The sequence below is a fragment of the Aphelocoma coerulescens genome, chromosome 17, assembly GCF_041296385.1.
Source record: "Aphelocoma coerulescens isolate FSJ_1873_10779 chromosome 17, UR_Acoe_1.0, whole genome shotgun sequence".
Classification (NCBI taxonomy): domain Eukaryota; kingdom Metazoa; phylum Chordata; class Aves; order Passeriformes; family Corvidae; genus Aphelocoma; species Aphelocoma coerulescens.
The window spans coordinates 2,237,946-2,254,448 of record NC_091030.1 but is presented as its reverse complement, the minus strand read 5'-3'; the positions used below and the strand labels follow the sequence as shown (position 1 = coordinate 2,254,448).

The following is a 16,503-nucleotide window of genomic DNA, read 5'->3' as shown; positions in this document are numbered from 1 at the left end:
ACCTAAACCAGTCTGGGATTCCACAACTGAGCATCTCATCAGTGCCAGAATCACCTCCAGCTCCCTGGAGCATCCCTGTGCCCAGCTCCATCCTCTGCCCATGAGGATACTTGCCCAGGGCAGGAAGTATTTCCAGGAATCAGCCCAGAGCCTGGCTCCAGAGCTGCCCTGATGCCTATTTCCCACCCTGAGGTAGAAAATACTTGTTAATTGAAGTCATCAAACCCCAACCTCCCCCGAGGGGGCTGTGGGCAGGGGGTGCAGGGCTGTGCAGCTGGGCTGGGCAGGACCTGCCTCCCACATCAGTGATCCTCTGGCAGGAAAACATGATTTTCCTGCTTGGCTGTGGCCTGGGCACTCCTGGGCTGAGCCCCAGATCCCAGCCATGCCTGGGATGGTGAGAAATTTCCTGAGGAAGGTGGTGCCAGTGCTGAAACCTGCTCAAAGTTGGGTGTTTTAGTGGGCATTTGAGATGCTGCCCATTTTCTAAATGCTGCTTTCACTCCTGGGAGCCCTGGGTAGGCTCAGTTTCACCCCAGTTTTGCCAGGGCTGCTGTAATAGGGTGGGATCTGGAGCCTGGCTTTCACTGAAGGTTTCCATCCTCTCATTTGGGATTAAATCTCCCAAAAATTTGCTTTTTTTTCCTTTTATTTTTTTTCTTTTTTTTTTGTGCTGGGGGTGTCTGAGCTCGTTGGGCTGAATGTGCCCCCTCAGCCTGCCCGGGCCTGGACTCCTTTGTGGAGGTCTGAGTGCTGGGACCCCTCATCCCCCTGGGGTTCTCCTGAGGATCATTTCTGGATGGAGCTCAGCACCAAGGACCCAATTGGGGGCAAAGCCAGCTCTGGATAAAAGAGGAATCGATCTCCTGCTATCAAATCCCCGATTTTTATCTCTAATTCCCCCTCCCACCTGCTGGGTGCTGCTGTGGGACCCAGGGGAGGTGGAAGCCTTTCCACCATCCCCTCTGCCAGCCACGGTTGTGCCAGAAAATCCTCTCCTCCCTCTCCTTCTCCTCAGCATGTGATGGAAAAGCCTTCCTGAGTGGGCAGTGGCCAAGGAGGGCTCGGTGCCGGGGCTTCTGCATTCCTCCAGCCCGGATTTCTCTGTGACATTGTTCTTCCTGCCCCTCTCTGCTCCTGGGAGCTCCAGGATCCTGTTTCATATTCCATGAAGGCTCTTTTGTTGTTGTAGAACACTTTGAGGTTGTTGGTTTGGTTTTCCCCCCCCCCCTAAATTAGAGGCTCTGTTTCTGCTTCTGGTTGTGATTCGTGTGGGAATTTTCACCTCCCTTTCTCAGACTGGGTTTGTGTAACAGCAGCCCTTCTGTGAGGACTGGGGATGTGCAGCTCTCTTCCTCACACACACGGGGTCCAGCCTGGTGTCCCTGGAGCCCTTGGCTGCTCCAAAACTGTCCCTTGCCTTGTCTGGGGTCACCTGGGGCTGGACAGGGCCCACCCTGAGGGCTCTTGCCCCTTGTTGCAGGATGGTTTGAGTTAAAAGGGACCTTAAAGCTCATCCAGTGCCACCCCTGCCATGGGCAGGGACACCTCCCACTATCCCAGGCTGCTCCCAGCCCCAGTGTCCAGCCTGGCCTTGGGCACTGCCAGGGATCCAGGGGCAGCCACAGCTTCTCTGGGAATTCCATCCCAGCCCCTCCCCACCCTCCCAGGGAACAATTCCTTCCTAATATCCCATCCATCCCTGCCCTCTGGCAGTGGGAAGCCATTCCCCCTCGTCCTGCCACTCCAGGTCCTAAACCACACATTAATGAAGGAAACTCATTAAATTTGCCCTGTGAAGTGGCACGGGGGCTTCTTGCACCAGCCCTGCCTGGACAGAGCGCAGGGCTGGGGACAGACTCAGGGATGGCCTCAGGCTCAGCCGGGACTGAGTGACACTGGGAGGGCTCTTTCAGGGAAAAATCCTGCCCCAGGCCCTGCAGGGACAGAAGGTGACAATTCCAGGAGCCGTGGATGGAGCAGCACCGGCCCCTGGAAGCTCAGCCCAGCTCTGGCTCCCACCAAAGACTGAGAAAGGCACAGATTTTACTTTCTCCGTGTTTTTTTTCCCCCTGATTATTAAGCTGCCCCTTAAGAAAAGCTGCTTAGGCTTGGAGTTAATTGTAATCACCTTAGGAAAGTCTGTGTGCGCTGGGAGAGATCTGCTCACTGCCCTGGGCTGTGTCCCCAGCACTGCCAGGTGCTCTGGGACGTGTCAGCACTGCAGGGATCATCCCCTGGAGCCTCCCAGCAGGGTCACCCTGGCTCAGATCCCATCCTGGTCCCCTCCTCCGGGCATGGGGAGGGAAATCGGGCTGGAGGGTTCTCTCCCAGGGGTGTTTCCCTGTCTGGCAGGGACCCCCTCAGCCTGGACAGGCTGGGACAAGGCAGGGACATGCATGGGACATGTGGGACAGCTCCTGGGCTGTCCTGCCTGCCCGCTGTCCCCATCTCCTCCTCCTCGCTGTGGGGTGAGGCCCTGCCCCTCCTCCCGATGGGTGCTGTGGCAGGGTGGGGGTGACACCGGAGCCCCCCTCGTGCTGCAGTGACTCACCCCGGGGACAGCCCGGCCCTGACTCACTCCTGGTGCCTCTTGGCCACTTTCCTCTTCCTTCCAAGCCTCGCTGCTCCCTACAGGGCCCCCACTTCCTCCAGCCCCCCCAGCTGGCCCGTCCCGCAGTGCTGGGGGGGTCACTGGGTGCCATGTGGGGTTGGGAGTCACTGAGCCCCCCATCCTGGTGAACCCCTGCTCCTGCTGTGCTTTTGGGGGTCACTGAGCCCCCCAGGTCCCTGTGCACCATTTGGGGGTCACCGAGCCCCCATCCTGCTGTGCTTTTGGGGGTCACTGAACCCCCAGGTCCCTGTGCACCATTTGGGGGTCACCGAGCCCCTGCTCCTGCTGTGCCTTTGGGGGTCACTGAGCCCCCCAGGTCCCTGTGCACCATTTGGGGGTCACCGAGCCCCTGCTCCTGCTGTGCCTTTGGGGGTCACTGAACCCCCAGGTCCCTGTGCACCATTTGGGGGGTCACCAAGCCCCTGTTCCTGCTGTGCCTTCGGGGGCCACTGTGGCCCTGTGTGCCCATGCACCATTTGGGGGTCACCGAGCCCCCATCCTGCCAGGGGGCTCCTGGGTGCCTCCCTGCCCTTTGTCTGGCTCTGGAGGGGATCACTGGACATAGCAGGAGCCCCCCAAGCACTGCTGCCCCCCACCCAACATCCCCCAATCCTGCTGACAGCCCTGGGGGCTTGCACAGGTCCGAGGGTGTGGGAGACCACACAAAGGTGGGCTGGGGGTGCTGGGCTGCCCCTCATTCCCACTTCCAGGCTGCTCACTCGTCCCCGTATCCCCTCTGCAGGGATCTCTGAGGACTCCAAAGTGGAGGCTCCGGCCTTCACGGACGCCATCCGCATGTACCGGCAGTCCAAGGAGCAGTACGGCACCTGGGACATGCTCTGCGGGAACGAGACCCAGGTGAGCACCCACACCCCCAGCCCGGGCTGGGATGGGGTGACGTGGGAAGGGCTGAGCAGGCTCCCCCAAAACCCTCCTGCCTCCCTGCGCAGGTCCTGAGCAACCTGGTGATGGAGGAGCTGCTCCCCGAGCTCAGGAGCACCATCGGCCCCCGGCTGAAGGGCAAAGCCCCGGAGCGCCAGCGGACCTGGATCCAGGTGTGGGGCTGGGGCTGTCCGGGGGGAGGAGGGGTCCCCACCGCCTGCCACCCTCCCCCCCTGCCCGCAGACCCTGCTTGGGGGGGGCCTCCCTTCCCCTGCTGGGCTTCTCCTGCTGCCCCCTTCTCGCGGCCCCTTCCAAAGAATCCGTCCTTTCTCCACAGTGGTTTTTAAAGCTCCCTCTGTGCCCCTGCCCAGCCCTGCCCGGCCCCGCCCGCGCTGCCGCGTCCCTGGGGCCAGGGAAGCAAACAGGAGGAAGCCCAGCCTGGGAGCGAAGCCCGTCCCGGCTAAATTTAGCGAGCCATTTTTAGAGCAGCGCGGGCTAAATCCAGCCCAAACCCTTGCGAAAGACTGAGGGCTCTTCAGAGCTGCCTGCTAAAACCTTAAACCCCGATAGATAATTACCGCCAGGCTCCTAATGGGCCACTTGAGCAGCCTAAAAACATACAAACGCTACTTTTCCAGTAGCTGCGGTCGCTGGGAAGCCCGGGGGAGGGAGGAGGGGGGAGGCTCTGCATCCTGCCAGTCCCAACAGCCCCAAAATCGCAGCGTTTGGCAGCAAAGTGGGCATGAAGCCTCAGCGAGCGGCTCCATCCTGCTCAGGAGGTTGGCTCTGAGATCCTGGCGAGGGTGAACAGGGCAGGGAACAGATTTCAGGGGGGTCTGGGGCTCTCCTGCTTGGACCACCACTATCCCTGGACCACCAGCATCCTCAGACCTGCAGCTTCTCCAAACCTGCAGCATCCCCAGATTTGCAGCATTTCTGGATCTGCAGCATCCCTGGCCACCAGCACCCCCAGCCCTGCCTGGGGCAGGTTGCCTGATGAGGGACAGTGCTCACCTCTCTGCCTCTCCAGCACCACTTTGAAGCAGCTTCTGCACTGCAGGAGCTCCATCTCACCCAGCTGGGGGTGGAAACCTCTGCCAGGCTGTGGGAAAGGGTCCTGTCAGGGCATGGGGGATGGCTCAGCAGCTCCTGGTGCTGCAGCCGGTGGTTGGGGGTGCAGCTGGAGGTGTGGGGGGTCTCTGACCTGCCCACCTGTGCCCCCAGGTGTCGGATGCTGTCTATAGGATGGTCTACGAGCTGGCCAAGGCGCAGTACGACGCTGCAGTGGCCAGGTGCGAGCAGGAGCGGCCGCAGCTGGAGAGCACCATCCGCACGGACATGGACCAGATCATCACCTCCAAGGAGCACCTGGCCAGCAAGATCCGAGGTACAGCCCTGCAGGGGTGCACCGGGATGTGGGGCTGTGCCCATGGCTCCTGGGGTGGCTGTTCCTGGGGTGCAGCACAGCTCCTGGCACCCTTGGCAGGGTGCATGTCCTCACTGGCATTGTCCCAGGAGGTCGGGGATAAGGTGGGCAGTCACACCCCAAGCGTGGCAGGAATGGGTTCAGTACAGACCCAGGGGCACTCTGCAAGAATTCCCGGTGCTGTCATGAAAGGGGAAGCCTCCTGCTGGAGGGGTTTGGGAACAGGGGCAGCTCCTTCTGCCTGGGGTGGGTTTAGGGTGTGATGGGAAGGGCTGGAAGGACAGAGGAGCCTCACTATGCTTATCCCTGCTCTCTCCCAGCCTTCGTCCTGCCCAAGGCAGAGGTCTGTGTCCGTAACCACGTCCAGCCCTACATCTCCTCCATCCTGGAGGCCCTGATGACCCCCACGAGCCAGGGCTTCGCCGAGGTGCGGGAGGTGTTCTTCAAGGAGGTGACCGACATGAACATGAACGTCGTCAACGAGGGCGGCCTGGAGAAGCTGGTGGAGGTGAGACCTGGTGGAGCTCCTTGCTGGCTTGGGGGTGACAGGGCCAGTCCTGCTGCCACCCGCAGTGTGGGCAGCACTGGGGCACCCCAGCCTGAGAAGATGCCACCCATGTGGGTTGGAATGTCCTGGCCTGAGTACAGAGAGAGGCTGAGCTTGGCTTTGTCCCCAGTACATGGAGAAGCTCTCCCACCTGGCCTTCCACCCCGTGAAGATGCAGTCGTGCTATGAGAAGATGGAGCAGCTGAAACTGGAGGGTCTCCAGCAGCGATTCGATGTCTCCAGCACGTCCGTCTTCAAGCAGAGGGCCCAGATCCACATGAGACAGGTGGGATGGGGACCAGGGCCCTCCCCTGCCACCCTGGGCTGGGAACAGCGGGCCGGGGAACCCAGGCTGGTCCAACCCAGGAGGGGAGGTCTGGGCTGTCTCCAAGGATGGGTGATGGAGCCCCTTTGGTCTGGAGGGCTCCATCCTGGTGAGCTTGGGCATCACAGCAGCGCTGCCCCTCTGCCACCGAGACCAGTGGCACCAGCAGGACCAGTAGCCCAGTTCTGGGGTCTGATCCAGCAAGATTGGAGTGGGATGTAGGAGGATGAGGGGGTGCAAACCAGCTGTGAGCACCCTCCTCTCCCAACAGCCTTAATCCTCAGGGTGAGGGCTGTGGATGCCACACTGGGACGTCAGGGATTTTTCCAGAGTGAAGGCTCTTTGCCTGTTGGATATTGGGAAGGAATTGTTCCCTGGGAGGGTGGGCAGGCCCTGGCACAGGGTGCCCAGAGCAGCTGGGGCTGCCCCTGGATCCCTGGCAGTGTCCAAGGCCAGGCTGGACATTGGGGCTTGGAGCAGCCTGGGACAGTGGGAGGTGTCCCTGCCCATGGCAGGGGTGGGGATGAGTTTTAAGGTCTCTTCCACCCCAAACCAGCATGGGGGTCTGTGCTAAGGCTCATCTTGGTGTGGCAGTGCCCCAAGAGCCCCCTGCCCACCCTTGGGGTGCCCCCCTTGCTGACCATGTGCCTCTGGCTGCAGCAAATGGATGATGCTGTGTACACCTTCGAGACGCTGCTGCACCAGGAGCTGGGCAAGCTGCAGGGCAAGGATGACCTGTGCAAGTCCATCCAACGCATCCTCGAGAGGGTGCTCAAGGTGAGGCAGGGGGTCAGGACCTTTGGTGGCCTTTGGTGGCCTCGTCCCTTGGCCAGGGAAGAGGCCAGGAGTGATGTTACCTATTTCAACAAAAGTCTTCTGGGGAAATTCTTCTTTATATTGAGGTTTTCATGGATTTTGCTGGGGGCAGGCAAGTGGGAAATCACCTGGAGGAGCCAGGTCCCCTCTGACCACATCTGTAAAAGCCCCCCAGGGTTCAGACTGGCCCCCAAGCCCTCCTGCAGCCAGCAGTGGCTCCTACCCGGGCTCAGAAACACTGGGAGACAGCTGGGGAGAGGGATGTGAGGCCAGGGGGGTCTGTTCCCGCCTGTGCAGATGGGTTGGGGGGCAAATCTCAGGGGTTTGTGCCCATGGGCCGGGGGCTGCCAGCCCACAGCTCTGGGTAACCCGGGCCACCCTCTCATCCTGCAGAAATTCGACTACGACAGCAGCACGGTGAGGAAGAAGTTCTTCAGGGAGGCCCTGCTGCAGATCACCATCCCCTTCCTGCTGAAAAAGCTGGCACCCACCTGCAAGGGGGTAAGAGGGGAAAGTTTGGGCTGTGGGACAGCACCACCCGCCCCCGTGCAGGGGCTGGAGCATCCATCACACCCATCCCACTGGGCTGAGCCGCCTCTCCCTCTCTGGCAGGAATTAGCCAAGTTCCAGGAGCTGATCTTCGAGGACTTTGCCAGCTTCATCCTGGTGGAGAACACCTACGAGGAGGTGGTGCTGCAGTCGGTGATGAAAGACATCATGCAAGGTAGGGTCCTGTGGCACCTGTGTGAGGAGGGGGTGACCCCATGGAGGGTGCTGGGGGCTGTGTGAGGAGAGGGTGACCCCACAGAGGGTGCTGGGGGCTGTGTGAGGAGGGTGAAACCCCATGGAGGGTGCTGGGGGGCTGTGTGAGGAGGGGGTGACCCCATGGAGGGTGCTGGGGGCTGTGTGAGGAGGGGGTGACCCCATGGAGGGTGCTGGGGGCTGTGTGAGGAGGGGGTGACCCCATGGAGGGTGCTGGGGGCTGTGTGAGGAGAGGGTGACCCCATTCAGGGTGCTGGGGGCTGTGTGAGGAGGGGGTGACCCCATGGAGGGTGCTGGGGGCTGTGTGAGGAGGGGGTGACCCCATGGAGGGTGCTGGGGGCTGTGTGAGGAGGGGGTGACCCCATGGAGGGTGCTGGGGGCTGTGTGAGGAGGAGGTGACCCCATGGAGGGTGCTGGGGGGTATCCGAGGAGGGTGACCCTGTGCAGGGTGCTGGGGGCTGCCCCAGAAGCAGCTTCCCCACTGGCAGGGCTGGGCAGTGGGTGGGATGCCGACCCCTCCACCCAGCTCCACCTCTCCCCCCACCCACGGGCAGCACTGGGCGAGGTGCCCCGGCCTGGCAGTGCCCACAGCCCCTGTGACCTGTCCCTCCCTGTCCCCAGCTGTGAAGGAGGCGGCCGTGCAGCGCAAGCACAACCTGTACAGGGACAGCATGGTGATGCACAACAGCGATCCCAACCTGCACCTGCTGGGCGAGGGCCTGGCCATCGACTGGAGCGAGGAGTACAGCGGGCAGCCCGAGGCCGAGCCGGCCGCTGACCGGCGCCGCAGGGCCAAGCAGGTGGTGTCGGTCATCCAGGACGACGAGGGGGCCCTGCCCTACGGGGTGGTGGCCGAGGCACTGCTGCAGCCCGGCTCCCCCGAGCCACGGGAGCCGGAGGAGGCACATCCCGGGGTGCAGCCGAGCCCCCCGGGTGCGGTGAAGGAGATCCGGGAGGCGCTGGCTCAGGAGAGCCTCGGGGATGGCACCGAGGAGCGGCTGACGAACGGCACCGACGCCGGCAGTGCCAGCGAGGAGGGGGTGCTGCTGGCAGGGGCTGCCCAAGGGGCTGTCACACAGCAAGGTCCAGCCCAGGACGGGGTGCAGTGTGCCACAGCAGCACCGCCAGCACCTGGAGCGGAGATCCCAGCAGGGACTGGGACACAACGTGCCACGCCAGCGTCACCTGTCCCCGGAGCCGAGGTCCCATCGGGAGCTGGGACACGCCGGGCTGCACCGGCACCGCCTGTGCCCGGAGCTGAGGTGTCAGCAGGGGGGCAGCGTGCCACAGCAGCGTCACCTGGGCCTGGAGCTGAGGTCCTGTCAGGGGCTGGGGAACAGCGTTCTGCACCAGCATCCCCCGTGCCCGGAGCCGATGTCCCATCCGAGGCTGAGGTGCCACAAGCCACACCAAGATTGTCCATGCCAGCATCCCCTGTGCCCAGAGCCGATGTCCCATCTGAGGCTGAGGTGCCACAAGCCACACCAAGATCGTCCATGCCAGCATCCCCTGTGCCCGGAGCCGATGTCCCATCCGAGGCTGAGGTGCCACAAGCCACACCAAGATTGTCCGTGCCAGCGTCCCCCGTGCCCGGAGCTGACCCCCCATCAGTGTCCAGTGTGCCACACGCCACACCAGCACCACCCAGCCCCCGAGCCGATGTCCCAGCAGAGGCCAAGGTGCCCCATGCCACGCCAGCACCACCCGGAGCCCAGAGCCCGTCAGCAGCGTGTGCCCAGCGCAATGACCACGAGCCAGGCGAGCCCGGGGAGCGCAGCCCCCCACGGCCCAGGGGCACCACGGAGAGCGGTGAGGGGGTGCAGACTGAGTTCTAGCCCCAGCCCCTGCCATGGACTGGCCCCGGTGACACCGGGGCTGGGGAGGGGGACAGGACCCCCGGGGATGGAGAGCAGCACCGCGGGAGAGGGAGGGGATGGGGACACCGAGACCTTACTGCCTAACGGGGGTCCCGCTGCCGTGGGGGGCTGGCCACAGCCACAGCCCCGACTGGGTCGGACTGGGAGTGGCCCCAGCCTGGCACGGGGCATCCCCTGCGCTCTGCTCTGTCCTTCTTCTGCCTTATTTTCTTTCCTACTGAGGAGATGCTTTACTGAGGAGCTTTATCTGCCCCCCACACAGTGCCCGGGGCTGCCGGGGGGCTGGCACTAGCCCTGCTGAGGGTGGGTGTGTGGGGACACTCCTGGCTGTCCCCTGGTTGTCCCCTGCCCCAATCTGGGGCGTTTCCTGGCAGCCTGCCCACCGCCATCCCCCCCGGCCGGCTCCAGCAGTGCCGGTGGGAGCGGGGGCTGCAGGGGCTGATGGACAATGGGAGGGCAAACGGGGCACGGCAGGGCCAGCAGCGCTGGGGGCTTGAGCCACTGCAGAGGGGGCAACAGCTGGGGTGGGCTGGGATCTTGGTGGCCAAGATGGGCTCACAGCTTCCAGGCTGAGCTCATGGCATCCAGGCTGGGCTTACATCATCCAGGCTGGGCTCACAGCACCCAGGCTGGACTCCTGGTGCCCAGGCTGGGCTCATGGCACCCAGGCTAGGCTTACATCATCCAGGCTGGGCTCACAGCACCCAGGCTGGACTCCTGGTGCCCAGGCTGGGCTCATGGCACCCAGGCTAGGCTTACAGCATCAAGGCTGGGCTCACGGCACCCAGAGCCCACCCCCAGCCATCCTCACCCCGAGCTCTCCTGGCAGCTGTTTTAAGTTCAGAGTTCAATCCCCGGGGCAAGGTGGCACTCGGGCCGTGTCCCAGCTGTGCCTGGCAGGACTGGGCTAATTCCAGGCTCAGATCCCTGTGCACTGGAGACATCCCAGCCCTTGCCCTCCAGAGCTCCCCAGCTCCTACCACGGATGGTTTCTCTAGGGCTGCAGATTTTGGCTCCTGCTGTGATGGCTGAGCAAGGAGCAGGGGTTTGCTGACCCCCCCCGCCAGCCCTGCCCATGTGGGGAGGGGGACAGAGCAGCTGCAGCCCCCACACAGCAATGCCAAAAGCCCTGGAGGTGCTGGGGGTCAGGACTCCTGGGTGTGACACCTGGAGCAGGGCCCAGCGCCCCGACACCCACCTGTGCTTAGGTGCCACCTTGCTGCCTCAGAAGGGGGGTGCCGAGCCTAACCCACTCGGGGGGGGCCCCAAAGTGCCTCGGGAGGCCCCCCTCAAAGTGCCTTTCTCTGTGACCTTCCAACCTGTCTCTTCCAGGATATTTTATTAAGAAAGTTATACAAATGTTTAAAGATATGCTTATAATAATTAATAAAATGGAAAAGCTTTATTTAAAGCCAGAGGAGACTCTCCTTATTCCCTGGGTAGGGCTGGGGATCCCCAGTCCCACTCTGACAACCCAGGGCTGCCACAGCCTGAGCCCACCCAGCGGTGACACGAACCAGGAGCGGAGCTGAGATGATTTTTATTAAAAGGGGTGTCCTGAGGAAGCAGCAAGAGGCACCTGGAGCAGCATTTCCCCCCTGGCACAGCCACACCAGCGGCCATGGGGCTGCCCCAGCCTCATCCCTGAAGCGCTGGCAGGAGCGGGTGGGGGTGGCAGGACCCCCCAAAGGCACTGTGTGAAGAGGGGCTCGGTGCAGGGCAGCTCTGGGCAGGAGGGCAGCTTGTCCCAGCTTGTCCCCTCCCCCAGCAAGTCACCAGATCGTTCCCGTTCCAGCCAGGATGAACCTCCTCAAAAAGCAGGGAGGGGAGGAAATGCCAGCACCCCCCACCCCCGTCATCACCCGGACAAAGGTCCCTGAGAGCCGGGGCACAGCCACCAGCCGAGGCCGGTGGCAGCGTGGCGAGTGCCGGCCATGGGGCTCCCCGTCCCCAGAGCGGGGCCAGCCCCGAGGGCCCCCAGCGAGTCCTTGGAGTTCTGCGTCCCACAGAGCACGGGGACAAGGACAGAGCCAGCAGAAGTGACAGCAGCTATTCCAGACAGAGGAGCAGGAGGTGGGACACGTGTGCCACCGCCCCGGGGGGCTCTAGCCCCGGCCGAGCAGGGGGTACACCATGAAATAGCCCAGCGTGGAGCCCGCGATGGCCCCCAGGAAGATCCAGGCGTTGTAGGACATCACGGCCAACATCACCATGTAGCCCAGCACCACCTGCACCACGTGGAACAGCGTCTGGCCCACGTGGAACCAAAACCACCTGGGCAAGGAGATGGGAAATGCCATCAACGAGAAGCTGAGGTAGCCGGAATCGCTTCCCACCGGGACCCTGGAGCGGCCAGAGTGGGGTTTGGGGAGTGGGGAGAGGGGTGGGGGCTGCAAACAGCAGCTCAGGGGGCAATCCTGCTCCAAAATCAGTGAGGCTGGCAGAAAGAGCAGCCTCAGGAATGGTCTGGGATTAAATGCAAGAGGAAAAATCCAGGGCTTGGCTCCCAAGGAAGAACCTGCCAGGGCCAGGCTTGTGGGAACTGAGTTGCTGCTCGTGCCCATCCCCAAACCAGGAGGACCCTTCTGCACCCACAGTGGGTCCTGGAGGGGAACATGAGCCTCCAGACACCACCCTGGACATCTCCCACAGGACCTGGAGGGGCTGGGCTGCCCCTGGAGCCGCCTCCCCAGGCTGTACACACCCCCGTTCCCCGGGAGCCTGCAACTCCTCCTCACAGCCCCTCTCCTCTGTGCACTGGCCATGGGGCACAGAGCCATCCCTGAGCCCCCCAGGTGGGTGCCAGGGGGTCCCTGTGGTACCTGCCCTGCGCAGGGCCGCTGTCCCCCTCCTGTGGCTCGGTCAGGGCCTCCTGGCTGAGGCTGCGGGGCAGGGCCAGCAGCGCCCGCCGCAGCAGCACGGCCTTGCCCATCTTCACAGCCTCGTAGAGCACGGACAGCAGCAGGATCACCAGCACAGAGAGCACCATCCCTGCAGCACAGACATCCCAACGCTGCTGTGGGGCTGACAGGGGCACAGCAGGGCCCGGCACAGGGTGTTTGGGGATATCCATGGGGTGAAGTGGAGGGCTCTTGGCACTGGGGTGGGGCAGCGGGGTTGTTAAATGGCAGGAAATGGGGTATTTTGCTTTTTAATTCACAGAATTAGGTTGGAAAAGCCCTTTGAGATCATCGAGTCCAACCTGTGACCTAAGACCACCCATGGCACCAAGTGCCACATCCAGTCTGTCCTTAAACACCTCCAGGGACAGAGACTCCACCACCTCCCTGGGCAGCCCCCAGCCACCCTTTCTGTGAAGGACTCCTTCCTAATGTCCAGCCTAAACTTCTCCTGGCTCAGCTTAAGGCTGTGTCCTCTTGGGACATGGATGGAGGGATGGGTGGAGGGAGGGATGGATGGATGGATGGAGAGAGAGATGGACAGATGGATGGATGGATGGATGGATGGATGGATGGATGGATAGATGGATGGGTGGATGGATGGACAGAGAGAGATATGGAGGGATGGATGGACAGATGGATGAAGGGATGGATGGATGGATGGATTCATGGATGGATTCATGGATGGATGATGGACAGAGGGATGGATGGATCCATGGATGGATGGACAGATGGATGTCCCAGGGGCTGGCAGCCTACCTGTGGGGTTGTGGACATTCCAGAAGTCAAACAGCAGCACCGCCGTGTCCGAGAAGTAGAAGGTCATCTGGAAAAGAGGCCAGGAAAGGGCAGTGCTGGAGCCCCCGGGGGTGCTGGGTGCCCACACTCAGCAGGTCCTCACACCCCACCCCAGGATGCTCATCTGGGGTTTTACTGAATGGTGCAAGTTTTTCCCCAGTTCTGAAACGGGAAGAGGAACTTGCACGGACAATCACAGTCACGCTGACTGGGTTAAACTCTTCCCATGATCTCCAGCAGGACAATTTTCACCCCCAGCAGCAGCTCCTGTGCGTGTCTGGGCTGGGAGAAAAGCCAGTTTGCCCTTGTGGCAAAGAGAGCTGAATCCAGGACTTCATCCAGCTGGACTGGAGGAGGGAAAGTCCCTGGGAACACCACCCACAGCCTGAGGTGAAGCTGGTGGGCAGAGCCTCTGCTCCCAAACCTCCTGCACCGCCAGCACACCCAAAAACTCCACCACCAAAGCACCACCCGTGTGACCACCCAACGATGGGTGCCAGGCCCAGGGGTGCTCCCTGGCAGAGGAGCATCAATCCCGACACTGTCCAACCTTCCAGGACCTACAAAGGCACCGACCCTGCTCCTTGACCCCGCTGGAACAGGAGGAGCAGGAATTGCTCTTGTGTAAGACCAGCTGTGCAGCTCGTACCCAGCTGCCAGGTCTTGCTCAAAAAGTGGAATTTCGTTGGGTTTTTCATCCTCCATTCATTGAATCTCTCTCAGAGGTGTTTGTGGAGCTCGTGGCCGCCCCTCTCCCGCACGGATCCACGTCTGGATCCTCTTTCCTGCCTTTTCCAACACCGGCAGAGGTGACTGACAGGACCAGGAGCTGCCTCAGCCAGAAATACCATCCAATGAATCCCCTGGGGGTGTTCACCACAGCCCGGCTCTGATTACAACCCTGGGCCCTCCTTACCCAAAGCACATTAGCACACATAATTGGCTCACCCTTTTAAGCCTCCTTTGGCCACTAATTAATGATAATTAGCCTTTAAATGAAGCTATTTCTCCTTTACAGGTTTCACCCACAGGTCTGTTGGTGGTGGAAGGAGCAGGTGACTGCTTTAGGGATGGGGGTTCCAGGGTGATTTAAGGGGTTTCTGAGGGCATTCATGGGGTCCCAGAAAAATTTAGGGAGTTTCTGAGGGGATTCATGGGGTTCCAGAGAAATTTAAGGGGTTCCAGGGGGGATTTACGGGGTTCCAGAGAAATTTAAGGGGTTCCAGGGGGATTTACGGGGTTCCAGAGAAATTTAAGAGGTTCCAAGGGGATTCAAGGGGTTCCAGGGGGATTTAAGTGATGGGCAGAATCAGTCATTAAGGTTGCAAAAGCCCTGTAAGATCATGAAATCCAAACATTAACCCAGCACTGCCAAGGCCTCCACTAAACCCTGTCCCCAAGTGCCACCTCTCTTAACATTTTTTGAACAATTCCAGGGATGGTGATTCCACCACTTCCCTGGGCAGCCTGTTCCAGAGATCCAGAAGATCCCTTTGCTGCCCCAGCCTGGGGTGAAGCCACGTTTTTGGGTGCCCAGCATGGGTGTGACACCAAAACGATGCTCCTTGGGCCTTGCTCCTCTCCTACAGAGAGATTTCTCCAGTGGGAAAAGGCCAAGAGGGCGAAATCCTAAAAATCCCTGCATCCTTTCCAATCCCAGGCCCAGGGATGTTGTTCAGAGGGATGGGATCCTGTCCTCCCCCACCTGCCCAGGCGGCAGGGATTGAGGTGAGGCTGCGCCCAGCTCCTCCTCCGCAGGGATTCCCACAGGGAAAAGCAGCTGCTGGGAAACCTCCTGTGCTCAACCTGCATTTAGGGGCCAGATCCGCTGCAGTTTTGGGGTTATTCTTAGCAGAACTGCACAGAGCGGTGTCAGGTTCCAGCGAGATTCACGGGGTTCCAGAGGGGGTTCAAGGGGTTCCAGGGGTGATTGAAGAGGTTCCAGGGGGGATTCACAGGGTTCCAGGGATATTGAAGGGGTTCCAGGGGGGTTTATGGGGTGCCAGGGGGATTTAAAGGGTTCCAGGGGGAAATTCACAGGGTCCAAAAGGGGATTCACAGGGTTCCAGGGGGGGTTTAAGGGGTTCCAGGGGGGATTCACAGGGTTCCGGGGGGGTTTAAGGGGTTCCAGAGGGGGTTTAAGGGGTTCCAGGGGGGATTGAAGAGGTTCCAGGGATATTGAAGGGGTCCCAGGGGGGTTTAAGGGATTCCAGGGAGATTTAAGGGATTCCAGGGGGAATTTAAAGGGTTCCAGGGGGAAATTCACAGCGTCCAAAAGGGGATTCACGGGGTTCCAGAGGGGGTTTAAGGGGTTCCAGGGGGGATTCACAGGGTTCCGGGGGGGTTTAAGGGGTTCCAGGGCGGGTTGAGGGATTCCAGGGTGGATTCATGGGGTTCCAGACGGGGTTTAAGGGGTTCCAGGGGGGATTCACAGGGTTCCAGGGATAGTGAAGGGGTTCCAGGGGGGTTTAAGGGGTTCCAGGGGGAAATTCACGGGGTTCAAAAAGGGATTCAGGGGGTTCCGGGGGAGGGTTTAAGGAGTTCCAAGGGGGAATCCACGGGGTTGCGGGGGGGGGGGGGATTCATGCGGCTCCGGGGGGGGGGGGGGGGGGGGGGGAGGATTTAAGGGGTTCCAGGCGGGATTTCCGGCGTTCCAGGAAGGACTCCCGGTACCGTGCCCGTCCCGCCCCGGGGCTCACCTGCATGGTGGCGGTGGCAGCGGGCGCGGGGCCCGGCCCGTCCCCTCCGGCGATGTCCCGGCGATGTCCCGGCGATGTCCCGGCGATGTCTCGGTGCTGTCGCGGTGCTGTCGCGGCGATGTCTCGGCGATGTCGCGGTGCTGTCGCGGTGCTGTCGCGGTGCTGTCGCGGTGCTGTCGCGGCCGCGCGGGGCTCCCCGGGAGCTGTAGTGCGGCAGGGGCCGGGCCGGGGCGGTGCCGGTGTTCGTCCCCTCCCCTCGTCCCCTGTCCGGCCTCAGCATCCCCGGGGACAGCGGGGCCCGGCCGTTCCGCGGTTTCGCTTTCCTTTCCCTCCCTGCTCCATCCCGCTCCCGGCGCGGATCCAAAGCGCCCGAGGGTTTTCTGCTGGTTCCCCGCCCCCACCACTCCCGGCATCCGGGGTTTGCACAGTAAAAATGGTGAAGGGTTTTTGGGGGGTTCTAGGTGGCTCCAGGGAGAGCTCAGAGCCCCTTCCAGAGCCTAAAGGGGCTCCAGGAGAGCTGCAGAGGGACTGGGGACAAGGACACAGAGGGACAGGACACTTCCCCCTGCCAGAGGGCAGGGCTGGATGGGATATTGGGCAGGAATTGTTCCCTGGGAGGGTGGGCAGGCCCTGGCACAGCGTGCCCAGAGCAGCTGTGGCTGCCCCTGGATCCCTGGCAGTGTCCAAGGCCAGGCTGGACATTGGGGCTGGGAGCAGCCTGGGACAGTGGGAGGTGTCCCTGCCCATGGCAGGGGTGGCACTGGATGGGCTTTAAGGTCTCTATTCCACCCAAACCGTTCAGGATTTGATGATTTTATTCTCCCCATAGCCAGGCAGGACAAAGGGGAACTTTCCTT

The 16,503-nt window shown here is 61.8% G+C and overlaps 2 protein-coding genes across 2 annotated transcripts in view; one reads left to right on the top strand and one right to left on the bottom strand.

Moving 5' to 3' along the window:
- NIBAN2 (niban apoptosis regulator 2) overlaps positions 1–10,660 on the top strand; it is a 30,614-nt gene extending 19,954 nt beyond the window's left edge. The window contains exons 6-14 of the mRNA XM_069031686.1: positions 3,357–3,472; positions 3,565–3,669; positions 4,721–4,883; positions 5,243–5,430; positions 5,600–5,755; positions 6,455–6,571; positions 7,004–7,111; positions 7,223–7,334; positions 7,994–10,660. Of these exons, the coding sequence (XP_068887787.1) occupies positions 3,357–3,472; positions 3,565–3,669; positions 4,721–4,883; positions 5,243–5,430; positions 5,600–5,755; positions 6,455–6,571; positions 7,004–7,111; positions 7,223–7,334; positions 7,994–9,207 (2,279 nt within the window). The 3' untranslated portion in view covers positions 9,208–10,660. The remainder of the gene's footprint in view (positions 1–3,356; positions 3,473–3,564; positions 3,670–4,720; positions 4,884–5,242; positions 5,431–5,599; positions 5,756–6,454; positions 6,572–7,003; positions 7,112–7,222; positions 7,335–7,993) is intronic.
- SLC31A2 (solute carrier family 31 member 2) lies at positions 10,633–15,892 on the bottom strand. The gene is made up of 4 exons (XM_069031687.1): positions 15,647–15,892; positions 12,909–12,975; positions 12,072–12,240; positions 10,633–11,523 (listed from the first exon to the last, which is right to left on the bottom strand). Exons 1-4 carry the CDS (start codon positions 15,650–15,652, stop codon positions 11,355–11,357), a joined length of 411 nt encoding a protein of 136 aa, XP_068887788.1. The 5' UTR covers positions 15,653–15,892; the 3' UTR covers positions 10,633–11,354.
- Positions 15,893–16,503: the final 611 nt, after the last annotated feature.

What these genes read in the sequence shown, in the direction of transcription:
- SLC31A2 (XM_069031687.1), bottom strand. An exon ending in GAATGTCCACAACCCCACAG is followed by an intron (nt 12,241 to 12,908) that starts GTAGGCTGCCAG and finishes TCTGTGCTGCAG; the next exon opens with GGATGGTGCTCTCTGTGCTG. An exon ending in AGCGGCCCTGCGCAGGGCAG is followed by an intron (nt 11,524 to 12,071) that starts GTACCACAGGGA and finishes CTCCTTGCCCAG; the next exon opens with GTGGTTTTGGTTCCACGTGG.